Source organism: Euwallacea similis, chromosome 20, assembly GCF_039881205.1.
Source record: "Euwallacea similis isolate ESF13 chromosome 20, ESF131.1, whole genome shotgun sequence".
In the NCBI taxonomy this organism is placed as follows: domain Eukaryota; kingdom Metazoa; phylum Arthropoda; class Insecta; order Coleoptera; family Curculionidae; genus Euwallacea; species Euwallacea similis.
The window spans coordinates 2,479,215-2,506,292 of NC_089628.1; the positions used below are offsets into that span (position 1 = coordinate 2,479,215).

Below are 27,078 nucleotides of genomic sequence, written 5' to 3' on the forward strand. Positions count from 1 at the left end.
TCAACAAATCGAATTGCTTTATTACCTTTCTCTTTCTGTCGTATGTAAGTTTCTAATGCACTTCGATTTTTGGGTTCCGCATTCTTCTGCTAGGTAGCAGCAAGAGAGGAGAAATCCATTGTCAAAGTTCCACTAAACAGAGGGAGATAGCTACATTAAGACAGATTACTGCAGTATTAGTGCAACGAGGCTCGCAGATGGCGCCATAGGCTTATGTATTGAATGTAGGTAATGTAATAAATAAAATTCATGACAATTTGGTGAATGCAATAAAAACATCTGTTTTAAACAAAGTACATATATTATGTTGAAACTTTTTTTAGCAAATAGTAAATAATTAATATGTATAAATAGTGATTTGCTATTAATTTACATTAAATTTAAACTTAAAACACGTCATTATTAAGTAAAAAAAGTCATAGCCTCAGGATAAAAGTGTATCATCAATGCGGGGCAGAGAACGTAATAATTTGTACAATATATAAAAATAATACTTTTTTAGCAGTAAGCATTAATAAAATCTTAAATCTATAATGCAAGTCTATAACGAATTTTACACGCTTAATGACATACATAATTAAAAGATATTCCATTTATTAAAACAGAAAATCAGTAAGTTTAAGGGAAAAAATTACAAATAAAATTCCCAATATGACATATTACAGGATAGTGGGTATTTACACACCCTATGTAATGCCATCCTTACACATAAGAGTAGGTACTTTTCGCCGTTTATCTAAGTATACATCCAATTTCATTCTGCACACAAACTGCCTGCCTTTAGCAATTTTTTTAAAGATTGATATGATTGCAATGATTGTAACAACTAATTTCTGCCCTTATCAAAGCCTTCAGAAGACCATAAATATGATCATTACACCTTAAGAAGAAAGTTGTTTTCAAGGAAATACTGTATGGTGAAATTAACATTTTTCTCGGCGTGACAACTACCTTAAGATCGATATTACTTGTTGCTAGTAACACATTTAGTAGTAATTATTTATTGTTAGTAGGAAATTGTTTAATAACATTTATAGTTGCTACTAGTGATATAGTAGGTAAATCGTATGTAGGAATGTAGGTACAATTGTAGATTCTCTACTTAATAATATCAGTACTTAGATTACAAGTTAAACTACTTCATATATAGGGTACTGTCCTATAATTTGCACAATTTCAAAAATTTGCCGCATACAAACATCTATAACAAATTATCCTCAAATTGAGCATCCGTCGAAAATTTAAAATACTGAACTCCTAAAACAGAGTTAGGAGATGAACCTTTCAGATCCATCGAAGGATTTAATCAAAAATCAGCAACGCGTTATTACATATTTAACTTCAAATGAGTACCTATGTACTGAAAATCACCGTTTTGAGCACTGGCGATTATTAGTTGGCCTATAAGCGGGCTTAAGTAGACAATGATATGTTTTAATCGTATCAAGCTAAAACACTAATGTCCAGTAACAAAACTAAATAATCTCAGGACCCTGTCATTCATAAAGCATTCTCTAGAGAAAGATGTATACTTAACTACCATAGTATGTCCACTCACATCAGGTTACGTAGTAATTTCGTATTGGAGTTCGATTAGTTCACAAAATGCAGATTCTCACCATCTGAACATTTGTTATTGTGTACTTTGAACACCTAAAATGCAGCTTTTTATTAATCCTTTAGACATACAGGGTCTAATTGTCGGAAAATTACATACCTTAAGATTTGTCGACGCTATTTTTTACATTCTTGTCATCACTGTAAATCGTCTTCAGACTTGGGAACATCAAATATTTCGGCAAATAATGGAGGCAGTACCAATTTTTGCCAGTTTTCCCGAAACCAGTCCAAATGATTGTTGTGCTTTAAACCTAAATTCCTTAATTCGGGCAACTTAATTAGGAGATTATTGAAAACTTGCAGTTCGTTAGTGTGATTTCGATTAATCTGAAAACAAACAGATCTTGAATATCCACGTACGCTACAATTAATAAGAATAAACATTTGGCAAGCGCTAGAATTGGAGGGCGTCAATAAGTCACCTCTAACGCAAGAATCAAGGGCTCAGGAGCCCTGTCGTAAATTGCGATCTCATGCACTCCCTCAGTTCAATTTCGAACTGAATATTTCACAGAAAATTCAGCAAAGTATTCGCTTACAAATCCAAGGATTTGTCAATTTTAAGATTATTCAAATCTCCGCAAATCGTATTTAGAAACATCTCAGCATTACCTGCACTTTAAGTGCCTCTATCAGTTTGTCCTTATGGTGCTCTATGGATTTAATATCCGTTACTCCAGGTCTATCAGCAGTTAGAAGAACTATTGCTGAGAATAATCCCACTTCAGTATCGTTTAAAGCTAATGCGTTGAATGTGTTGGCGAAATGAACAAGGGATGATACGAATTCGGCCTGAAATCAAAAACTATTATAACAGAAACCGAAGAATCTGCTAGAGAATCGTAGTAGTGCTCAAGCTTACATCATACATTGTTTCCAGTTGTTGCCTGGTGACCGTGGTGCCGTCATCGAAGATCATACTTTGAGCATTCGTAAACCTAGCGATATGTGTTAGCCACACTTCGAAAAAACCTAATTTAATGAGTATTAATTGGTCATCCTGCCCTAAACTACTGAAACCGGGTATTCGTTTGGCGAATTCCACTACTCGTTGAACACTGGGCGTCATGCAAGCCGCGAACTGTTGCCACAACCAGCCTCTAAAGATTCAAATATGTAGAGAAGTCGTTATGTTGTAGAATGTACGCACCTATCATTTTCTAAAGACTCTGCAGTGGATGAGGCCACTGCATCGTCATCTCCATCATCCGTCTCATCCTCTTCGTCCTCGAGCTTATAATTGCGCAGTGGCACCAAGGGTCTCCTTTGGAGATTCTTCATCCTCTCTTCAACATAATTACAATTCGCCAAATGTGCCTAAAATGTTTCTGAATTTTTTTCCCTTCCGACTAAATCTGAGATTTACCTGAGATACGCCCAAAATTATGTAATCATATACTCCTAGCTGTTTATTATCGTTATCGACGATAACGCTGGTCGTGTTGGTCACTGCTGAGGTTGGTGACATAGCTTCAGTGGTGTTGGGGCAGGGACTGACTACAGAAATGACGTCCGGAGCCGTCGTAGACACCCTGGAAGGATTGTCCTCGACGCTACGCTCTCTGGAGCGCTTCGGTACGCGACCGTATCTCACAGCTGGAAACGCACAAACTTTAATGTATTAATTATTGCAAATAAATGGCGTTTGGCGAGTCTACTTATTTTACTTACAATCTCTAGACATGCCAACGGCTAAACATTTTTTGAATCTGCAATACTGACATCGGTTCCGGTTCAGTCTTATAACCAGGCATTTGCCGTCTCTTAGGCACCTGTATTCTATTTGCTTTTGGATACTTCTTCTAAAAAAACCCTGAAGAACATCTGTCAAGATCTAACATGCAACCAGATCGCACGCCACTCACCTTACAGCCTTCACAAGAGGTTACGCCATAGTGATACCCTGATGCTTTATCACCACAAACTTTACAGGGCACAAATGTTTTCGTAGTGGTTGAGCTGTTTGAGTCGGCAGCAACGTAGTTGCTCTGTTCTGAAACAAATTAGGTATTTTTCAAACGAAACTCCTTTCCTTCATCGGTGTGATTAACGCAGCTTCCAATTTAATAGAATTCAAAACAATGCACTTGTCACATGAAATCACATCGACCTTGCAGAAGATTATTCCAATATTATCGATGTTTTATATATCGAAGGGAGCTTATTGTTATTCTCTTAATGCGTTCTTTAGTAATATTTGATTAACCCAATTCGCCTCCCTTCGTGACACGCTCAGGCTGGAATGTATGTGTTGGAATCCACCTTTATTATTATTCTTGATTAAAGGAAAGATTAGTTTTATTCTTGTATGTAGGTGCAGTAATGGGCAATCATTTATTTTAGTTTTAAGAGAAAGGAAGCTTTTAGCTGGTGTCCCAATTTCACTCAAAAAGCTCGTTGTTTTCGGGTGAAATGAGACACGCAGCTATAAACAAATTGCGGTGGACGCTGTAAAATTATAACTCTGCATTAATTTTCATCGAAGAATCAATAGAGCTGTGCTGGAAGTTGGAGCGATTCAAGTCCAAGGCCGATAAAGCGCGAAACAAGGTCAGTAACAACGGACTAATAATGCACTGCAGGTCGCCGACGAGAATTAAAAATTGCCTCAAGCTTCCAGGAAAATGGTAATAAATGTATATAATGGGGCTCCGAAAATATGTTATTGTTGCTGAGGGAAAGTTTAATAAAAATCGTACAAAAAATGTTATTGCAGTGCTTTTTCTCCGTGTACAGCACTTATCTGCCTCCTCACTCACAAAAACAGGCGTGTTCTCTCAGTGTAGATTTAAGATTCAAATGAACCAATTGTAGATTGGAAATATTCAAACCAACCAATCACAGCTTGCTTTTTATGGCCATCTGTCGTTTTAAGTCAAATATTGAAGTACTTCACATAGAATTGCAGGTATTTACACATGTTATTACATACGAACAATAATAGAAACAAGAAATTCTAGCAGCAATTCAATTAATTGATCGCAAATATTCAATAATAACGGTAAATTGCGCGTTCATTAATTATCATCCCCGGTAAATCCCCCGTAAATGAAACCATTTTTAATTTGTTTCTATCTTTTTACGTCATTTTTATAGGTTTCATCGATTAAATGACATTTAGTTTTACATCACGTTCATTCAATGATCAGCAGGTTGACTTCCATGATTTTAAAATTTGCTTCCCACGAAGAGAGTTTCCGAGGGATTTGAGGTCAAGTTCAGTAGCGTTATTAAATTTATCCATGAAATGTACTGAATGAATAAATTACAACGCTGAACTGGTTTAAAAGTTGAAAGGATAATGACCAATGTCACTTAAATAACAGGATAATAGAGAAACTCGGAAATCAATACCACAGAGGAGATAATGCAGGCACCCTTCGGAGTGGCTGCCTTTAAATAGCTAGATTGAGTGCTTTAAAAACGCGTCCTTGACCCTTAAGCAATTTCTCCTTCAATTTAATCACCCTGTACACTGTAACGTTTCATAGGTTTGTAGTATTATGATGTTAGAATTAGTAAGAGGATAACGACAAACAAAGACACCTGGGGATGAAGCACTGTCGAACCAGATGGCCGAGTGTCGGGGAATTCCCTTTTGGATTGAAGAACCGAAAGTAAAGGCAAGAGGAAGGGATGGGCGATCCAGGTACAGAAAGGCAGAGGCACCGTCGAGTAGTAGTAAATTCGTCAGTTTGTCTTTCTACATTTAATTAATTATTACAATTAATGAATCTATTTACTATGGAGAACGTTCCGAATGTTATTCCGGCATATACCTAAAAAATAACCGGTTTACACCGGCACAAGCTTCCATCGAACACACAATTTATTATCCCGCATATAATTGACCTTAAACTTGAAACAGTTTCTTTCAAATACGCCGCATACGTGGCTTATTATAGATAAACACCATCAAAAGGTACGTGAAACGTTTCGATAGCTGGATACGCCCTCCCGTCAGAGTGAAATTTCGGATTTAGCTTTTGAAATCGAGGATGCGACGATACGCACACGAGTGTTCCCATAATTGCGTTTGTGATATGAGTGCAGGAATCTCAATAATTAATTAGCCATAACACAATAATTAGCATTATTACAAGGTGTAAATGACCTACCACAATATTGTGTCTGTAACAAGTAACTGCGTGTCGTTGATTGCGATGTGAACAATGCCGAACCGTTATGGTTGCGCAAGCCACAGGCAGGTAAATCGGGCAGATTATTAAGTATCGAATACTACTGTTCCCGATAAAAAAATAATAATAATTTCAATTATATGAACCTAATTTGCCAGAAACTGCGTTAATCGCGTTAGCGAAACTTTCTCATTTCTCTGCAAAATCAACAAAGAAACACAGTGTTACGTAATGAGTTGAAAGCCACCGAATTTGGATAGATACTATCTGCGAATGTTAGGCAATTGCTGTAAATTCAAAACAAATATGTAGATCGATTTGGTTGTAAGAAGCAATTGTATGTAACTTTCGATTCTGTTTCCCATGCGTTTAATGCAATTAACCTAGTGACAAAGCGCTTGAATTTACTTGACCTATGCAAAAGCTTTCTAATAGGATGGCAGTTTGGTACCATTAAGGGAATTAAGAAGTGCCTTTTCTCAGTGTGCACTGTTCATTGGCCAGTTGACAAAGTGGATGGTTTGTTTCTATCGGCGGAAAATTACAAGTTTTTCTTCGAGTCGACCTATGATAGACAATTAGCCGTCAGCCACATTGGTTGAAATGCCAAGATATTTTGCGCAATAACTACGCCAAAAAATATGGTTCGATTTCAATGGGTTGAATTGTTTTAAATTTAATGCATTCCTCTTAGCGAGGGTACCATTAATTCGCGTTTGACGAAACGCTTGAGGTTTTATCATTGAGTCAGGGGGTATGAATTTTGGCTCCCAATGATAAGGTCATTCGTTCAAATTAAACACACAATTAAACTTTCTTTCAGTATCTTCTACTTTTAATAGCTGTATTTTCGTTTTTATCAATTTTCCGTTAACAATTTAACAATTTTAAAGTTTTTCATTTTTAATGTATTCCCTTCAACTTAATTTTTACACGATTCTTAAGAGATGTTGCAGCGGCCGTTGGCGTTCTTAACGTGGAAAAATCCAAACCAACTCTTTTTCAGTTACCTTTCGTTGTTCTGGTGGAAAATTTGTTCAAAACGTCCCCAAAGTCTGCCAGAACTGCACAGCTCATCCTTTATCAAATTCCTCAAAAATGGCACTATAAGCTCCCCCAGCGCCTCTTAGAAGTTTAACTAAAATTTAAGTGCCATTCTGCGTAAAGCTTCACTATTCCTCAGATTTGTTTCCACGGAACCGATAAAACGGTCGTTAACAGAGCAACTTTCCCACAAAGCCGCAAGTCCGTTATGTACGTATAAAGACACGCTTGAACTATACTGCATAATACCAATATTTCGATGCAATATATTTATTACTCTTCGGCATTAGCTGAGGAAAGGATAATTTGGCTTTCGCTGTAGTACACCTACGGGGTATGGCTATTGTTCTATTAGGAAGTTATACAACGTTCAATCTTGTTTAATGTTTAGTAGCGTAAAAAGTAACAGCTGAAAGGAACATATTTCCCATCAGGAATGTTGTTTCAATTACCTCGAGAAGTACCAACCATCACGGTGCGTTAGTGTCTTGTTTAGGTTATTCGATTACTATAATTGGCGTAACGAATTTACTAACGAGATCATTAAATTATTAAAGAATTAGCCATGGTATTTCAAAAAGAGCAGACTTTACACGTATAAAAAAATTATTGCCAAATATGTGTTTTTTCTCGGTATACACTAATTAATTGCCACGAAAATAAACGAGTTTTCTCAGTGTACACATTCGAACGTTGCTCCAATCAAATCCACCAATCACATTTCCAGAACGTTAAAATCGACCAATAACAGGCAATTACCTTTCCACAGGCCGCCATTTTGATTTAATTGTCAAAATGTTTCCGACAATAGTTATGAGAATGTGTTATGCGTAAGTGTTGATTAATGTATCTGGAGATGAATAAAAATTCATCATTTTAGCAATAATAATTCAACAAATTGATTTTAATGATTGATTAGTTATAATGCCACATTTTTAATAAATTTTTCGGCGCAATATTAATTATTGTTATTTAATGAGAAAATTGGCCAGTTACTTGTGGCATTGGCTACGTTTTTTGACCCCGGTAGCAAGGACTAGGGTTCCAAACTCTGCTTACCTAAAAGTTTTTATATTTCTTTTTTATCTTTATATCGATCTTCTAACTAAATTTAGTAGTTTTTAATGTGCTTTTAACGGAATTATCGACAGACCAGTGAGAAAAGGTGCAAAATTCGCAGTCGATAATTCCATCCTCGAAGGGCCAATGTAATACAGAATTCCATTAGATACACATACATAGGTACACAACCATAAAATTTTATTCTACCATTCCGTTCATACACTGTAGGTCCCATGAGTCTCGTTTTTGAATAATAGGCGGTTCATCGACCGTGTCGGAATCAAAAAGAAATGATCAAAACCAGTTTCTTTTTTGAAGTTGTTTTAAGTTCTTATGTAAGTGGCGTGGCTTATAATACATGCATGAATCGATAATTGTGAATAACTTGAATCTTTTTATATGGGTTCCGGCGAGAGAGATAATCAACAACTCAACAACTCTTGGAAGTCTTTAACGGTAAGTTCCGGTGATAGGGGCAGTGCTCGTTGCTAATGACCCCTAATGCAAACACAATTAAAGAAATAATGATACTGGATCCTCGGTTAGGGAAAAGTTTTATTCACATTTGAATAATGTTCATATGTAAATCCACCACCAATTATTGCCATCACCACACCTCCAAGGGCTCACCTTGTTTTACGCTTATGCTGCTCGAATTGCTCCCTTGCGGAGACAAAAGTAAGGTGCCAACGTCTGCAAGATCAGAGGTACTGGACTGCAAGGGTTGTATGTGCAAAGGAGTGAGTTGTAACTGCGGGGGAGGGGGTGAAGAATCGCCCGTTGAAGGCGATTCCACTGATCCTGGATCACTAAATCCGCCCTATGGTGAATGTCGTTAAAAAATATAATCGCAAAAAGTCCAAAGGTCAAATTAAAAGAAATATATCAGAAACGTTTGGCAACAATGAGCAACTTGTCATGCCATCGTTGGCGCTTTTTTCTGACATGACATGACAGAAGTGTGCTTGGGCAACGTTACCGGTTCATATATCATCTAATAACAGTAATTATTATAATTTGAAGGAATAACTGTTTTGCGCTGTGCGATATCTAAAATATTATATTATGCCTGATCCTATGTTAATTACATATTGACGTGCTGGTTAGCGTATTCTGTACCTATGTTTTAATGTTGCCGTCTGGTTAAAATGTTAAAAATCTAACAATAATAATTGCAAATTCGTAAGGTCAATACTTTGAAAATTCACCGTCTAGCCGTTTACCGTCTGGATATTACAATTTTTTAGGATTACTCAGTAGAGGTGGAAATTCGCTCTTTGACCTTTGGTGTTCTAATTTCTCTATTTTTTTCCACTCGACGATCTTCCCCACTTGTTATCTGGTTACGTACCTGTGTGTTATTATCTTCGTTTGTGTCAAAAAACTGCAACTTAAAATCCGAACCAGCTTCGAAAATCACTTCCGGGGTAATCTTGTCGGGAGTGGGGGCTCCGCCTAGCGATCCGCTCAGCGATTGGTCGATTTGAAAAATGTCCATGCTGAAGAGACCGTTAAGAAAGCGCTGTTATGATAGGCGCATTGCAAACTGTCACGCATACCAACTTCGTGAGAATTGAAAATTCGCGAAGTTTGTTTACCCACAATACACATTTTTACAACGTTCATGAGTGTTATCTTCTGCCTTCCGTTATAAATTGTGCAGAATTGCAGGCAATTTGAAAAAAAAAATACTTAAGCGCAGTCATAAATAATTTTCGTTCCAAATGTGAGGTATCTCAGTTGTTAATAACAACTGAGAGTTAATAAGTGTTGAGTCATACAGGGTTGCCGGATGTACCTCAGAAACCATGAATGGAAGAAGTTCTAAACAAAAATCTTATTAAGAAAAACTCTCTAAAAATAATTTCCCTGAACTTTAAACTGACCATGAAAAACACTTCAAAAATATTTGCGTCATTACAATGTTACTAATTTTACCTTAAACCAGTGACATCATAGAATTTTTGAATGACAACCTCTGAATCTGAGGCAATTTTTGCCGAGCAATATTTCTCCTATCAAGTTCGCCTTTAAAACGTGAATAGTTTATGTTTTGCAGCTTTCTAACAAATGAAAACTTAAATTTTTCATTTGCTCGAAAAAGGCTAATCTTAGAGGCGAACTTAATGTGGCCCAAATTGCTCGGGGAAAAGGTTGTAACCAAAAATTGCCTCCGATACTGGGACTTCAGAAGTCCTTCACAGGTCCTTCAAAAATCATATGATGCCCTGCTTTCGGATAGAGGTGGCAACGCTGAAATCACGACAATATTTTTAAAGTGTTTCTCATGGCCGTATTCCTTAATAAAATTGTTGTTTAGAACTTCTCCCATTTACAGATTCCGAGACACAGCCAAACTTTTTTACACCCTACACGGGGTACATAAGGTTTGCGCAAGCAGTATGGACCTTCTTCAGCAGAGTCAACAGCTGCGCAACTGATGGGATTTCAAATAAATGACATTTTTTGCTCCAAATTTCAAACAATTGTGCAACAGTTCCGTGTGCTGAACGTGGCCACTGTGCTTGATTTTCGTTTCACGAAAATTGACACTGGCAGAAAACCCATCGTCACCTTCGTTATACGCTATTCGTAGCTACGGGGTGTTTTTGAAAAATCTGCATTTTCGAATTTGGAACTCCTGTACTTATTCGACAAGTATGTAGACTTCAGTGGCGTGGTTTATTTTCTTCTGCAACATATGGTGTGGCCGTAAACAGCGTGGCACAGACCAAACTTATATTTTTCACTGCTGCTGATCTCAACCGTAATGACGAATTTATGTCGATTAAAGTAAAAAAGTGCATTGTGACAAACTGAATGAAAGGGGAGCGAAAAGGGAATGGAAGATACCTTAACTCCGTAAACCCTTCTTTCTCAGTCTATCCGCAGGGCACCACATCCCCATGCCGCCGAATTCGAAACCAATCGAAACGCGCTCCTCCTCGAACCACCCACACCACCTACACCCCCACGTACCCTAGCGCGGCGCGTTTCTTCTTTCTCTTGTCGACGACACGACGCATGACGTCGTCAATCAAGGTCGGAGGCGTCGGTGCGTACCACGACGTTGTCCAAGAACTACGCTCGGCCACATGGCTGTACCCGCATGATGCTGTTGACTCTACGGCGACGACGTCGTTGTGTAATATCCCGGACTACTGCCGGACGGTGTCGATTCTCTCAGGTGTGCCGAAGAGAGGGAGAGGAGAGGAAGACGGTTCAAAGACCTCAATGGTGGAGTTGTATTCAAGTCGGAAGATAACGCAAGAAATGATGACTTGAAGATGAACGCCGGAGATGGTCTTCGAGTATAAACTGATGATGTCGTAACGCTGTAGGAAACGGAGTGTCTGTTTTGATTTAGAAGGGTCACGACACCGAAGTTCCCTCATAAATAATATACCATGGAGGATTGTAATAAAATAAATCTCGAGGAAAGTTCCGACTGCGCAAAACTGCTTTATTCTCGCCTTGCTATTAGGCATATTGATTTATGATCCGAAGTTTAACTTTATTAACAATGAATGTGCAGGGAAGGACCCAAATGTACCTGCAAATGCACTTTTGAGGACTTCGTGAGAATGCATAGTAGGCCTACACTCAGCATGTTTATGCCTTGATATGCAGGAGAATTTATTTTCTCACAGATCGACATCTGATAGAGCTTAAATGGCTCGAGGGTATTGTAAAGAGAGTCCCGTAGGAATTTGCGAGGAGTTTCACCTGCTCCTGTGCAAGCAAATGTCACCCCTTCGAGAGGTACATATAGCAGGCCTCCATTATGTTGTTGATGTACAGGAAAAATCGCTGAAGTTCGAAAACACGTGGCAGACTTTAGCTCCGCCCCCAACCAGCACAGCTCTCACAAAGAAAGTTGTCCAGATACGCTTTTTTTTTTAAGCAAAATTGCATCCCTTTGCTGATTGGTTGGTTTAGATTGGTGTGGCCAACGGGGTCGGTGCTTCAAGGCTTCATTATGAAGAATATAATTGGTTTTCACGACAAAAATGGGATTTCAGGACTTAAGGGAATCTTGCAAAAACTCCCTATAAGCATTATTGAAAGGGTGCTCTTGTTATCCCCATAACACGCGAAAACTAGGAGAGATTGGCATTGGGATTTCTGTAGGAAAAGTGAGGCCTAATAAATAGAAAATTCAATAAATCGCATAATATACGGGGCGTTCTATATGAAAAAGTAGAGAAAAGTTTCCCGTGCATGCCGAGAGTAGTTTTCCAAAATTTCGAGCTCCTACTGAATAAACGCTCAAACCATCCGAAAGCCGATAAAGACAGCTGTGGCAATGCTGGGCTGAGTCTATGGTGAATTCCATGGTTCAAGTTCAAGTCCAGATGAAACACTCTAACGTGAACGAACCTTTATTAGTTTCAATATAGAGGATCAGGAAAACCGGTTATATACCTTTATACATAATATAAAAGCTGGACCACGCATAATATCCTACACACGGTGGCACGTGCAAAAAGTCGCAATAGAGAATGGTAGATATCCCATTCCCATATTGTTGGGAATAAAGGCCCTTTTATTGCTCGAATCTCTGTGTGTATTGAGGAAGCAACCCGAATTCCTTTTGAAATGAAGAATGGGAGAATGGTGCGTTAATAATATATGGAACCTTATATGGGGAATATTTCAGGAGCTTTTCTCAGAAACTAACTCGAGTAAGGACAATACTGCTTGAATACTAATGGAACTCTTCCTCATCATTATTCGACATTACTGTGTCTTAAACATTACCATTGTATATTAATCTTTATTTGAATGTCGTCATCCCGAACTGTCTTCACAAGAAAGACCGAACAATTTTTTATTTTAAACATTTTAATTGTGCAGAAGTGGGAAAAGACGTGGGCAGTATATCAACTGATTACATGAAAATTGGTTGTACGCTTTATGGCCTTCAATAAAGGTTGGCGCTTCCTAGTGATGCGACTTGCTGATACCACTTCTTGTAGCAGCGCCGATCTCCATCGGGAGGTGAACGCCCGTTGCGGTTATTCCTCTCTTCTTGTCAAAGAATGCCCGGGGCTAAATAGCTCTGGGGAACGGCTAGTTGGACAAGATAGATCGCCATGCCCGAAGGGATTTTGCCCAAATCCAAGCCGTGTCGAACATCCACTAATAATGAACCAAAATGGAGCTCTCCAATACGTCAATGACAATTCGATCAAACAACCATCATCATGTAGGTAACAATCATTTTGATACGGCAAGACACTCTAAATCGAATACCTATACCAGCATCATCATCAGTAAAAGATGGATTAAAAGGCCAATGGCACCTCACTCATGATGTAATTATTTTTTTGCCGGGAACGGGCTCTTATAAGGAGAAGGAGTGGTTCTCAGATGGTATCGAGAAAACGGCGGACCACAGGCGTAACAAACGGCAAATTTTCACGTAATCACTCATAATTAAACCTAATAATTGATGGGTTCTTGATGTGGTTAATATGTACAGCAAGTAGAATGTAAGTTCATCCCGGGCTCACCTAGAAGCGTATAAAGTCACAATAAAGTGTCGGGCAGATAGCTCATTTAATTTCGAGATAACTGAGATTTAGTTTGATTTGAGATCATCTTGATATCTACCCATTATCACGACTTTCAAAGTCCCTGAAAGGCACCTGAAAACGTATTTCCACGGTTTCCAGGACCGAAATTGAGGTCAGTGAAAGCTCCAAAAATGGCACCATAAAAATTTCGAACGTTTCGCTGATTCGAATTATGGCCGATGCTCGAGGAAGTAAAAAGTGCAATTGTGGGGAATTTGGCAGTTGTGACCTCTTTAAAACCAACCGAATCGCTTATCTTTAGCTAAAAATCAAGCGATAATGTAGCAAATACACTGGCAATGGCGAAAATGGTTATAGTAGGCTATTTTATACACTTTTTCCGTATGTTTTAAAATTTTAAACTTTAGAAATGAACTCCATTTTGATCCGAATTTTAATATGGCATAAGCACCAACATTACGTCCGAATTGAGTATAGGACGCGGTGTGTAACTCTACAGAGTGCCTTAAAATTCCCCATTTAAAATATCATACAAATTATGAATTTTTGTCATAAATTCTTCCAAGTGATTTCCTAATCTACTTACTGCTCTTAGCGTCATTTGGTTTTAGTCGCACGTCGGAAAAACGTCCCAAATTTCCGAGAAACCCTCTGAGGCTTTAGACCGCATTTGACTTCACCACTTTCACGCACTATTTTAAACAAATTTCTTTAAAATTTCGTGCAATTTTTCTGAAAAAATTTAAATTCAAAACTGCAAACTCACTTCGAGTGGTAGCAATTGAGTTGCAAAATGGCCCCCAACGCCTAAAATTTAACGTCGCAGAGGAAACTTGATCCTGAAGGAAACTGATGATAACCCGATGACTTTGAAAACTATAAACATGTGAAAACCTCGAAAAACGCAATGAGGTGTAAAAGCGCAGTTTACTCCATTAATTTGACACACTCGCTTAATCGTTTTTCGCAATTTTTCCCACGTTTTTCTGCGAAAAATTTAAAACTCTAAACCCCGCGCGACGTCTAATACACTAATTCAACATGGCGACTAGAACATGTAATTTTTCCGCATCGGCCAATCAGAAGCTTCCATAGTGACGTCGCAGCCAACTTGATGAAAAACCGGAAATAAAAAATGACTTTGTGAAAAATACTTATGTGGTCCGGATAAATTCATGGAATCGATAGATTAAAAAGAAAAAAGCGCTTTAAAAATGGAAATCTTCGTAGGAGGAGCCCTCTACTTTTCTTCCATTTGAAACCTTTGAGGGAAAACATCTCAAAAACACATGGAGCAATTTTATTAAAAGAGAGCTCGAATGAATCATCTTGATGAACTCTATTATAAGCCTGCGCAAGCGGGGTTGTTATAGCTCTTATTTTAGTTCCTGCGATACAGGGTCACTTAAACTGATTTTTGCCGAAAAGACTAAAAGAGCATCAAATGGCATTGACTTATGCATATTAATGCTTTGTATATTCTTACCTCTTATTGCTATAGGACTTGTAGCCTCCAACGGGCTTTCCGGATTGGAACCAGGTTCCTGTTTGAGGCTGAAATCAATAGAGTTTTCTGTAATAAAATGTATTACTAGAGAGTTAATTAAAAAACCATTCTTAGTTAATTTCGATCGAGACGAAAATGTGCTCGTAAAATTCTTCAACATGGAGCAACATTCATCCCATCGAAAGTCCTTTAATATTTCGGACAATCGCAAATAAATTGCGGAATACATAATCAGAAATCTATTTATGTCATTCCCAAAAGCCCTGAGCTCTCAATCTGTCAGCACAGTTTTCACATTTGGAAAGCAGCCAAATGGAAATGGGCAGAATGGAAGTTTAAATTGTTCTACTTCTAGCGGGCATCAGTGTGTTAAACTGCATCTACCATGGAAGATTCCGATACATCGTCTCTCGATTTATTTAAATTATTTTTCTGTGAAAACTGACCGAAAAAATCCATTGAACATTTATATGGAGACAAAGTCTAATGCACCCCTTATTGCACTCGATAAAGGCCTGGACAAGAAGGTTACATTGTTGCCACGCAAGCCATCTTACAATTCCTAAATCAACCGCGCCAAGCTCTTTCCAGGTAAACTGCAAACCTCCCTTAGCAACATTCCGACTAATCCGGCAACTCCGCACCGGGAACTTACCTGGCGAAGGTCGAATCTGCATTTCCCTTCGGCCGGGTTTCGGCCTTCGGAGACGGTGTGGTTTCCGTGTGATCTCCTGGAGTTGTCGAGCTGGCTACTGCCTCCATAACGACGGAGCGCGGCCTCCAGGGGGGCCATAGTGCCCCCTATCTACAACGCGAAGTACGGGACAGCGACGGCATTGTTTGGATCACCAACTGGACGACGAGCAGAACGATAGGGTCGCGGACAAACTGGGAAACGGGGTGTCTGTGTCCCGGCTGGAAACGAACGAATTGGGGGGTGCGCAGGTCTCCGGAATTCAGAACGGGGTTTGTGGGGAATGAGGATGCGAGTTTGTTGTATTTTATGGGTATGGATTTGATTAGCGCGAGGGGGATATATTACTCTTGGTCAGTTATGTTATATCGGGTTGTTTAATGTGGTTTTTGTGTTTGCCTTGACTTGTTTTTGCTGAAAAATTGACTAAACTCTCCGATAACGAGTGATTCAATCGAGGAAAAGGCGGCCGAACGTTTTTGTTACGCAAATTAAATTCATATCGGTTGTTGTTGTCACAAACCAATACAAAATGGCTGTCCGCTTCGCGCTTGACTGTTGACAGGGGCAACGAAAACAAAAGAATCGAGGGAACAAGGCAACGTGATTTAGAGAAAAAATCAAAAAAGGGATTTTGTTAATCATTTTACTAAAAATTATACAATTAATCTACAAAAATAGCATTTACAACAATTATTATTACAATAAACCTAAAGAAACATAAATAAAGTGGCATTTTAATATATTACAATAGAAACGTAACTTCTAGAGATTACTTAAGGCATGTTACTTAAGGCACTTGTTCAGATCAAGTACTTCAATCCACAGAAAGCACCAGGAAAAACGGAGTTATTTAAAGATAATACGAATTATTCCTAAATTAGCACATAAATAATAATACATTAACAAACAGATTAGCGAAAGTTGCAAACTTCCTTGCTCTACATAAATAGATCATTGTCAATTCATTAATTCCTTCGAGACACGAAGAGTAGAGTTAATTTACAAAATGAACACAAAAATTAAAAATAAAAATTGCTCGAAGAGGAGCAAAAACTCGCCGTGTCCAGGAAGATTCGGTTCAAGCTCAAAATCATGACAAAGTTACCTCTCCAGATACTTCAGTGGCACCAGCCTACATCTTTCCGATAACATTAGCGAGTCATTTTCTCAAGAATGGGAAGCACCATATCAAATTTGGGCCTCTTGCCCGGATCCTCGTTCATACAGATCCGAATCAGTTTGGACAAATGCGGAGATATACCCGGTTTGAGACTGATTCTAAGGCCTTCCAGAGCTATGCGCATGCCTACTTCCATGGGACTCTGATCCGGGAAAGGAACCTCACGCGTTGCCAGTTCCCATAGGAGGATTGCAAAGCTCCACATATCTGAGGCTTCCCAGTTTCTGGAAAACAAAAGGATGGAGAAAGGTGTAAAAAGACCCTAAGAGAGCTCACCTATCAATGATTTTCTTTTGCAAAGCCTCAGGAGACATCCAGGCAGGATAGTAAATTCGCCCTTTCTCCTGGAATGAAAACTTGGCATCTCCCATATTTATACGCGCAGTCAGGTCATCCTCGATGATGACATGTCGGCTATTTAGAAAATACTCAGGGATTGTGCGCTCTAAACTGTGCAAAAAGGCCATCCCCTTGGCAATGTCTATGGCAAATTTTAGTGCTTGGGCGGTATCCACAACAATGCCTCCTCTTCCCTCATGCAGAACATTATAGAGAGACCCTACAAGCTCATGTTTATTACGTATAGTGACCACTAAAACTTTCATAATCAACTAAAGTAATTCTTGGAGAAGCTGCATGTAGGAAGGACTTCAATCGTATTGAGACATTAATAATCTTTTTTTTTCCACGAGATGAAATTCAAGTACTTACCCAATGGCATGAATTGGCTGATAACAATCAAGTTCTGTGGATCATTGCAGCAGCCGATAACAGGCAAAATATTTGGGTGAGAGAATATGCGCAATTTTGGGAATTCTTCATTAAAATCTCTGGATATTCTTGCCGTTATTTCTCGAACATTCAGCACTTTCGCTACAATATCGTTGTTCTGCCAGCGGCCACGATAAGTAGTTCCACTATGACTTTCTGCAATTTTATGTTTTAAATCCAATTCTTTGAAATTTATGCCCTTGTGTCGTGACAAAGTTGCGTCACGCGAACGTGTCTTCATTCCTGAAATCAAATTTGTCTAATGTATATTATTTTATATATATTTCAAGCTGCGAAAAAATGAAAAAGGTGCTAGACCCCGAGCCTGATTAATGAATGTCTCATTTGCTCTCTTAGCACCTTCGTCATTCCAACACAATCATCACAACAAATCGTCATTAACACACGATTATCATCTAAATGAGTTAAATTTTTAATTATCGTGACGTTGCATCGCACAAGACAGGGAACTTTTTTTAATAAATATGCAATTCATATTTTAATAGATATTTCCTCATTGAGACTTACCCAACCAACTCTGATCTTTAAATTTGATTTTCTTCAAATCTTGCCCATTTTCCACTGCAATATCGTGCAAAGTTTTGGCCAAGCTGCCCCTGGCTTTGTCAAGGGGGGTATCTCCATATTTATTAGCAATGGAGACCTTGGCTCCGTGATGTACTAGATCTTCAGCCAGTGCCTCATAGCTCCAAAAACATGCGTAATGTAGTGGAGAATTACCATGTTCATTTGTGAAATTTACATCAGCTTTTTGACGAAGTAGCTAAAATAATGTAATTCTGAATTAGTATTTAATTTGTGGAATAAAAAAATATTGAAATATACCATTCCCAGAATTTCTCTATGTCCATGAGCAGCTGCTAAATGTAAAGGTGTATCATCACCCCTGTTTGTGGCATTCACTCGAGCACCTCTTAGCAAGAGCATCTCTACAATTTTGTTGTGACCCTTCATGGTAGCCCAATGTAAGGGACTGAAGCCATGGTCATCACTGAAATTGATTTTTCAGTAAAGATCAACCCAATTTTTTCCACATTAACTTTGTGTCCTCACTTTTTTTAAATGAAATTTTGCAATATGATACAAAAATGACAAAGTTGCATGGGACCATTTTTTTTCTTCTACTTCTAAAGCAGTTTGTAAGGAAAAAAACTATTTATAAAGTACACTTCACAAGTTAGGAAAAATTAAGCAAGGAATTTTAGGTGCATTAAAAAGACTGGAAATTAATAAAATCCTACAATCAATTGGCAAATATAAACATTATGTAATAGATTAAATTATCAAGACAAGATATTTGGTAACATATCTCTTTGGTATTAATATCACAAATTCCAATATTTCATGACAAACTCTTATGGTTTTTATGTAGATTAGATTGTTGTCAGTAACCATATAAGGAGACATGATCAGATGTGGCCTTTATTAATGGAACAGTTGAAAAATTACCCCTGGTTCATATCATGTTCAGGTTCATCCAGCCATACCCTCACTTGCAAAGCATTCCCTTCCTTACACCACTGGAAAATATCTTCCATGATAATAGGGGAACTGGGTCAACACTACTGGAACTAAAAATAAACAAGGTTGCACTGGGCGTTTTCTTCACAGTCCCTAATGGGACATGTGTGATGTTGAGGTTGTACCACGAGTTTTCGATTGTGTTTCCGGCTTTTTTGCTTATTTACGTAGCATTTAGTTCCTTTTTCAAGTTTGATTATTTCAAGGATAATTTAAAATTTAAGTAATTGGAAAATAAACACTCAACAATATTAAAATAAAAAAATATGAAGTTTACCATAACCTATCATCCAACTGTCACATATACTTATACAGTGTTGCCAAAGAATCGTCGTTGATAAAAAAATACTTAACTCCTACCGTGCAAACATAATATAATTGGAGCGGTATAATTGAACGAATTATTGTTCGGTTTCTAAGTAGGCTATCAAGGAAACACCTTGATAGCCTGGGAAGGCCTGTTTAAGCTTTTCTTAGATGAGAATTAATATTAAAATCACTCAGTTCTTGTATTTCATTATAGGTGGGCAATCCAAAATACTAATATATACATCTTGTCGTCACACCTGACATAATTAGATTACTGCTAATTTTCTAAGATTTTATTTATAATATTGTGAGGGAAGATCCATAATAGCAAATCAACATTTTTGGGATTAAGAATGTTTTAAACAGATGCTTAATTAATATTTTCATGACTGGTAGACCTACGCGCTGTGTGACTTTCGAAAACCCATTAAAAATATAGGAGAAAATGAACACATCTTATCGTCGGCGGCATTGCCACATTTCGTGCCTTATCCGTCCAATATATTTATGTTTACGTGATTGTGATAGTTCGTTTAACCTAAAAAAAAAACGTAAACAAAAATAATCATAATTTATACAAATTCAAATATTTTTAATTTATAACATAATAAACTATCTCAAAATTTCAAAATAAATATGTAAATCCTGATAATGAACTAATCTGCCACTCTTTAATCTCCTCAAACTCAGTCATGGCATTTGGAGCTGTAATTAAGTTAAACAAGAAAGGCTACAGTCTTTTAATCCTACTGATTCTCATTTTACTCTATTTTCACTTCCATGACAGACACGTTAAAAAAGCGGACGATAGAATTAGTCTTTTACACCTTCTGCAAGTCTCAATTGAAGCTGCTGAAGCCGGTGGAAAATTTGTAGTGTCTACTCGTAATGACCTTAAAGTTGAGTCAAAAGGCAAAACTAAAGAAGGACTAGATGACAGCGTGACTACTGCCGATTTTATGAGCCACTGTGCTATGGAACACGTAATAAAATCGGCTTTTCCTAAGGTGCATTTTGTGTCAGAAGAGAAAGATGTGGGATGTGAATTGGCTCATAAACTAAAGGAAGTTGTTGAGCCTCAATTGGCCTTACAAGGCGACAATGTTCTTGCCGAGGCAAAGGACATTACAATGTGGATTGATCCACTTGATGCCACACATGAATATACAGGCATGTGATTAATGTGTGTTTATAAATTTATCTGATCTTGGAGATCTTTATAGAAAAATTGTTCCAGTATGTCACTACAATGGTGTGTGTGGCTGTTAAAGGGGAGCCAGTCATTGGGGTTATACATAATCCTTTCAATAAAACTACTTCATGGGCTGTGGTTGGCAAGGGGTATTCAGCTAATTTAAAGCCAAATGTAATTATTTACTTTGCATTATAGCCATACTTATATCACGATTCATCTATTAGGTAAAAAGGGGAGATTCTGATATAAAAGTGATTATATCCAGATCTCACAGTGGCACCATTAAAGAGGTTTTGGAGAAAAACTGCAAAAAGTGCAAACTGGTTATTGCAGCGGGTGCAGGTGATTTGTTTGCCTAAAAAAACATATATAATACCTACTTTCAAATTGATTTTTATACAGGATATAAAGCACTTCAAGTGGCTGAAGGCGCCGTAGATGCATATCTGCATATAACAGAAATTAAGAAATGGGACATTTGCGCTGGCCATGCCATTCTTACCACTCTGGGAGGCCAAATGACCACTAAAGATGGGAAACCTCTCATGTATTACAATGAATCTGAGCCAGTCAACACTGAAGGGCTGATTGCCACATTAAAAAACCATGATTATTTTTTAAACAAATTGTAGATTCTAGCGACTATATGGTCAAATGTAGGTGATAATTCTTGTTTGTGATTAATGGTCAATTAAAAATGGTGATAAGGAATTTCATGGTTTTTGTTGGAATTGACCCATACATATACACATTGAAATTTAAATAATATTTACTTGTATTAGTTAGATTAGCTATATTTTTATGCTCATTTTCCAACAAACGCAGTAACAAAATGATATTAATTAAGGCTGAGTTAATGTAATAATCAACCGCCATTGAATTGGTGCTAGTAATGCTATGTTATAGATGAAAAAAACGGGTTTAATACGCGTGTGAAAGAAAGCACTAGACCCCTACTTCCTATGGGTAAAGAGATGGGATGTGGAAATTCCTATAAGAAAACCACTAGCAGATTAATTTTGTTAATTATCAAATTTATCACTGACCTCTGCAGTGATTACTCTTAGATTATAAAAACAAGTCATCTATAAAACCCAAGAACTATCAAACAAAGCTAATAATTCTAGCATACAGTTAATCAAGTTAGAGTTTGATAATGGCAAAACTCCTAGCAGTAAGTAGCCACTGATAGGATTAAGTATTTATGTGACTTCCCCTTAAAACTTATTTAGATTGCCATTCTAGCAGTTTCTGCTGGAGTAGTATTTTCACTTCCATATGGTGGTGGAGACGGTGGTCACCAAGGAGGAGGATTTGGTGGTGGTAGCCAAGGTGGAGGATTTGGTGGAGGTCAGGGAAGAGGATATGGTGGAGGTCAAGGAGGAGGATATGGGGGTGGCAAACAAGGTGGAGGATTGAGTGGTGGCAACCAAGGTGGAGGATTTGGTGGAGGCCAGGGAGGAGGATATGGTGGAGGTCAGGGAGGAGGATATGGTGGAGGTCATGGAGGAGTACTTGGCGGAGGTCAGGGAGGAAGTAAAGGCCTCTTTACTGAACAAGGTAGCATTTTTAACTAATTTTTTTTTCATTACAAAATGTCTTATGATTCTTTTATTTATTTCAGGTGGTCATGGGGGTGTTGGAGGCTACAAAAGCCACGGATATTAAAAACCATAATTTTATAACTTTAAATAAATATTTTAGTAAATAAAACACTATACAATATCTTTCTTCTTTTTGTAGGCACACTCGCTTACATTGATCATAAATCACAGCTTTTTTAGTTGTGGGAAATTCTCAAATATTTTATTTCTTACCTTAGGGTCAATAATCTTTATGCTTCACTCGAGAAGTGTACACATCATACCCTAAAGAAACCAAATTATCAAACAACACTCTATACTTAGTAGAGAGTACATAAAAGTTCAAAAACTGGCAAGGAGGCCAAATCATCCATTCAGCCGCATATAACCTCCACGCTTTCGCCTTCACTTCTGCATGAAACTCTTCCATTGTAGATTTCTCAAGTACTGCAAGGGTGCTAAAAAAAGTAAAAATACAAAGGGGAGACCCAATTATTTGGTCCACTAGTATTTTCTTAAACACTATTCGCACTGTGTAACCCGGTATAGTTCTGTCCACAAATGAATACCAGTAATGGCACACTATCCCCACAGTGGTACCCGATATAGTCATATTTCTAGTCCTTTGTGGGTTCCACTGTGATAATTCATTGTTCATTAGCTCATATTTCTGCTCTAGAATGTCTCCCAGACCTGACAGAGACAAGGAAAGCCCTATGTTGGTGTAAAGCAGGAACTTATTGCTAAACATCGTGTGAAAGGTTTTTATAACTTTGGGGTAAAAACTCATGTTTTGGAGTTTGCTTTTGAGCATAGCCATAGTAGTTAAGTATGATTATATTTGGAAAATGCAGTAATAAGATTAGTTTAGTTTGGTACTATTTAAATAGTGAAGTAGAAAAATGAACAAAAATGTTAAAATTCTAAACGAATATGTAAAAAAGATCTTACAAAAATTAAGGTTATTTTATTGATTTTCTAAAATATTTGACAATACTGCTGGAATTGTGGCAATACTGTGAGTAGTGCTAGTTTGTGAAGTTGTCAATTTGATTTAAACTTTTTGATCAACTATCAATCAATAAGGCCAAGAAAATTATGATTTTATAACGATTTATGTATTTATTATTACTTAATAAATTTTAACTAAAAAAAAATTAAACATATTATTAAAGCTTGTATAGGACACCATAGTCTTTAACAAAATTAAAAATGGCGTATTTTTTTAAGTGTCGCCCTCTACGTGCAGAGAGCGGCAATTATAGAAGAAATCCTTATGCTGTCAATTTTTTTTATCAACAATCGTCTAAACCGGCTATTTGTCCACTTGGCAAAATTGATAAAAACCTTTGCCACGGTGTTCCCGGGATTATTTAATTTCAATATAATTAATTGAGGGCTGTCGTGGCACACTGTTGACTAGCAAGACGACATTCAGTACAAAATGACCAGTGAAAACGGGAAAAAAGTGGCCCTTATCACGGGAATCAATGGACAGGTTAGTTCGGGTCTTGTAATGTTACTTTAAATCGTTGATTTTGGTCAGTTTAATTGTCCAGTTCGTTGTAAGAGGTTTTTAACGATTTTGATAGTAAAAAGGATGAATGTCACGGGAATTTTAAGGGAAAAATTGTAGTTTCAGAGTTTGTAAATAAAGGGTCCTAACGTCAAATGACATTGACAAGAAAACAAACAATAGATTGGTCGGCAAAACAGGGAATAGCCGGTGGTCAGAAAATGGCGCCTATTGCAAATTCGTAAAATACAAATATTCCCTCCCTAGACGGTATAAATTATTATTGCCAATAGAAATTAGAATTGCTACTCAGTTTGTTACATATATCTCATGACTTAACGATAATTTACGACATAGCAGTAAACTCTTACACTTATGAGCATTTTTTCTGCCTTTAGGACGGCTCGTATCTATCGGAATTCCTTCTCAGTAAAGGCTATGAAGTCCACGGAATCATCAGAAGAGCCAGCACGTTCAATACAAGCCGAATTGACCATTTGCATACCGATCCTTACGCCCATAAAGGTAAAGACCCAAAATAACACATCCTTGACAGCATGGTGAAGGATTTCGTTCCATCTTATAGGAGGCAAGCTCTTTTTGCATTACGGGGACATGACCGATTCGAGTTGCTTAGTTAAAATCATCAGTAAGGTAAAGCCCAACGAGATTTACAACCTGGCTGCTCAAAGCCACGTGAAAGTCTCCTTCGATTTAAGCGAATATACCGCTGAAGTTGATGCTGTAGGCACCTTGAGGCTTCTGGGTGAGTTGTTATCTCTTTTTATTGGAAAATTGGGCTTAGCTTAATCGCTTAATAAATTATTTAATGTTCTATATCCCACTCCGGTCTATAATAAAGGTATTAAGGCAATTTTTTAGTTAATATGTTCAATTTGAATGTTATCATTTAATACGGAACGATTAACGTATATTTGCTTTAAAAAATAATGACGTAAACGTTCCCATTTGTGTTATTAGACGCCATTAGGACGTGCGGCTTGGAAACTTACTCGAAATTCTACCAAGCATCTACCAGTGAATTATATGGGGACGTTAAGGAAATTCCGCAAAATGAAGACACTCCATTTAACCCTAGATCTCCTTACGGTATGTGCAATAAATAATGTAGCGTTAACAATCAACCAAATTGTTTGGGCCCCCCGGGTTGTGACGTCGCCATCTAATCTGGTGTGTCTCAGCTTGATTGGTATCGGCACTGCTCGGAAACGATTGATTCGCCTCGGTGTCTTCCGACTGTCATTTTTCTGTTACAATCAATCTCAGACACATTTTTAATCATTTCTCTCTTTCTCTCTCTCTCAGATTGGTCACGTTACACCCATTACCTGTTCTCAGCGGTCTTATACCGTGTCCCAAAAAAATTTCAGCATGCGCCAAGCTCTATGCTTTCTGGATAGTGATCAACTACCGCGATGCCTACAACATGTTCGCTTGTAACGGTATACTTTTCAATCATGAGAGTCCCAGGAGAGGCGAGACTTTCGTCACTAAAAAAGTCACAAGGGAGGTAGCTAAAATCCACCTGGGACTGAGCGACTGCTTGGTCTTGGGCAATTTGAACTCGAAGCGAGATTGGGGACACGCCCGGGATTATGTGGAGGTGAGTTTGCCCATTTGATCGTAAACTTTATGAGGAAAATGCGATTTCTGCAACTTTTTTCTTGCGTAAAATGCTTTTTCTTATCTTGGGAGTTCCCAAAGAATCTTCCCGACAAAGACCGTGATTTTCATTAGACGCGGTTTTATTATTGTCGCTTCAAAGCAGGAGTAGTGTGTGGCAATTTTATTATAGATTTTTCGAGAGAATAACTCATGAAATTGCGAAGGAGACGTTGCCGAAGCGGCACATTCTTTTCGCCTGCACGTCTGGCTGTAAAAGTAATAAAGCGCAAGCACTATGCACCATAACAGTCTCATATTACCTTTCCTATATTACAACCTACCTGCGTCACTCAAAGCGCTTTCATTGTGCCGAAATTGTCTCTTTTTAAACTGAATTAAAATAAATAACCGCCGTGCAAGGGGAAATTACTATTCACCTCAACGCTTAGAGGCGACTTTTCGAAGTTTAACGAAACCCAACTATGGTCGTTCCGCGAAGGATGTCCGATGGCGCCATGCTACGACTGCGAGAAATTCATTTTTAAGTGATCCCAGATGCGCCTCCAGGATCATCAAAAATTCATTTGTAATCCGACGGCATGCGACCGCTCAAACTTAAATTTGCAACTCTCGGCTAGTGCGAATTTTATGACTGCGGATCGGGAGGGTTATTTGACTGGTGAACTTTAGAATAATTTAAAAACGCCTAAAAAGCACCGAAAAGCGGGAGAAGATATGAGAAAAAATGGCCGCCAGGCTGGACGTTACCAAATTTCCAAATTCACAGGTACAAAAAACTATTGTAGCCATGTTTTTGAGGGTGGTACGGACAACTTTGATTTTTAGGCCATGTGGTTGATGCTCCAACAAGAGAAACCCGAAGACTTCGTGATTGGTACCGGGGAAACTCACAGTGTGAGAGAATTCGTTGAACAGGCCTTCAAATATGTCGGCAAAGAGATTGTGTGGGAGGGAGAGGGAGTACATGAAGTGGGCAAGGAGAAGGATACAGGGATTGTGAGGGTGAAAGTGGACGCCAAGTATTTCAGGCCCACAGATGTGGTAAGTAAATTATAAGGCCTTTTCGAGGTTTTTTAGCGTACAAAAACGGACCTAATTTTCGTCAGTGCTTCTTATTGGGAGACCCAAAAAAAGCCAAAGAGAAATTTGGGTGGGCCCCGAAAGTGACGTTTTTGGAGCTGGTCAAGGAGATGATGGAGTCGGATATTGAGCTTATGAGGCGCAATCCGTTGGCCTAAGGTTTCAAGCATTTTCCACGCGGGAAAATATTTCAGCTGGCATTTATGGGGGGTGGGGGTTTATTTAAGGATGAAACACGAGTATTATGTATTGTAAATAAACGATATTAAGTTTGCTTTAGTCGTTCATTTCCTCCCTTATAAATAAGCAAGTTTCGGTCGGATTTTAACTGCGCAAAAAAATACAAAAAGGAAAGAAAATGGCGTACGACAGCGGTAATGTTAGACTCGGCATTGCTGCTCTCCCGGCGTCGAGTCTAGAGTGAGCTGGTGCCTCGTGTCAACCCTATGACCAATTGTTTGGAAAACAAAAGCCAAGCTCAACGTTGCCATTTCTGGGCGTTCTTCTTGTATGCCTTGAAATTTGAACGTTGAGGCTTATTCAAATTTGTGGTCTGATTCCTCTGTCTTGGCACTTCTCTCGGATGTTGAATCTAGCTCATTAGGGCCACCCACGATGCGTTTGTCACAGACAGAGAGAACGCGGC

The 27,078-nt window shown here is 38.2% G+C and overlaps 6 protein-coding genes across 9 annotated transcripts; 3 read left to right on the forward strand and 3 right to left on the reverse strand.

Moving 5' to 3' along the window:
• Window positions 1-282: 282 nt before the first annotated feature.
• On the reverse strand, window positions 283-15,817 carry Eip78C (Ecdysone-induced protein 78C). Of its 4 annotated transcripts, none has more exons than XM_066399964.1 (11): window positions 10,719-10,870; window positions 9,217-9,364; window positions 8,496-8,685; window positions 3,486-3,613; window positions 3,292-3,433; window positions 2,987-3,231; window positions 2,771-2,937; window positions 2,483-2,720; window positions 2,233-2,412; window positions 1,718-1,947; window positions 283-1,653 (listed from the first exon to the last, which is right to left on the reverse strand). In XM_066399964.1, exons 2-10 carry the CDS (start codon window positions 9,361-9,363, stop codon window positions 1,756-1,758), a joined length of 1,629 nt encoding a protein of 542 aa, XP_066256061.1. In that variant the 5' UTR covers window position 9,364; window positions 10,719-10,870; the 3' UTR covers window positions 283-1,653; window positions 1,718-1,755. The 4 variants fall into 4 exon arrangements, with proteins under 4 accessions (XP_066256061.1, XP_066256062.1, XP_066256063.1 ...); XM_066399965.1 differs by having other exon boundaries at window positions 2,987-3,216; window positions 10,719-10,869; XM_066399966.1 differs by lacking the exons at window positions 8,496-8,685; window positions 9,217-9,364; window positions 10,719-10,870 and adding exons at window positions 14,892-14,959; window positions 15,568-15,817.
• Window positions 15,818-16,238: 421 nt separating this feature from the next.
• Window positions 16,239-19,316, reverse strand: Ilk (integrin linked kinase). Its single transcript, XM_066399988.1, has 6 exons — window positions 19,031-19,316; window positions 18,407-18,572; window positions 18,089-18,344; window positions 17,501-17,803; window positions 17,066-17,348; window positions 16,239-17,013 (listed from the first exon to the last, which is right to left on the reverse strand). Exons 1-6 carry the CDS (start codon window positions 19,117-19,119, stop codon window positions 16,761-16,763), a joined length of 1,350 nt encoding a protein of 449 aa, XP_066256085.1. The 5' UTR covers window positions 19,120-19,316; the 3' UTR covers window positions 16,239-16,760.
• Window positions 19,317-19,939: 623 nt separating this feature from the next.
• On the forward strand, window positions 19,940-21,317 carry LOC136415628 (putative inositol monophosphatase 3). The gene is made up of 4 exons (XM_066400305.1): window positions 19,940-20,581; window positions 20,635-20,777; window positions 20,831-20,948; window positions 21,009-21,317. The coding sequence occupies exons 1-4, from the start codon at window positions 20,104-20,106 to the stop codon at window positions 21,236-21,238; spliced, it is 969 nt and encodes a 322-aa protein (XP_066256402.1). The 5' UTR covers window positions 19,940-20,103; the 3' UTR covers window positions 21,239-21,317.
• Window positions 21,318-21,541: 224 nt separating this feature from the next.
• Window positions 21,542-22,361, forward strand: LOC136415423 (holotricin-3-like). Its single transcript, XM_066399994.1, has 3 exons — window positions 21,542-21,780; window positions 21,839-22,166; window positions 22,231-22,361. Exons 1-3 carry the CDS (start codon window positions 21,763-21,765, stop codon window positions 22,272-22,274), a joined length of 390 nt encoding a protein of 129 aa, XP_066256091.1. The 5' UTR covers window positions 21,542-21,762; the 3' UTR covers window positions 22,275-22,361.
• A 69-nt stretch (window positions 22,362-22,430) lies between these two features.
• LOC136415421 (mpv17-like protein 2) lies at window positions 22,431-23,009 on the reverse strand. Its single transcript, XM_066399993.1, has one exon. It carries the CDS (start codon window positions 23,007-23,009, stop codon window positions 22,431-22,433), a length of 579 nt encoding a protein of 192 aa, XP_066256090.1.
• Window positions 23,010-23,535: 526 nt separating this feature from the next.
• Window positions 23,536-26,666, forward strand: Gmd (GDP-mannose 4,6 dehydratase). The gene is made up of 7 exons (XM_066400204.1): window positions 23,536-23,687; window positions 24,104-24,230; window positions 24,292-24,471; window positions 24,687-24,815; window positions 25,097-25,329; window positions 26,178-26,393; window positions 26,459-26,666. Exons 1-7 carry the CDS (start codon window positions 23,634-23,636, stop codon window positions 26,588-26,590), a joined length of 1,071 nt encoding a protein of 356 aa, XP_066256301.1. The 5' UTR covers window positions 23,536-23,633; the 3' UTR covers window positions 26,591-26,666.
• The last annotated feature ends 412 nt before the right edge of the window (window positions 26,667-27,078 follow it).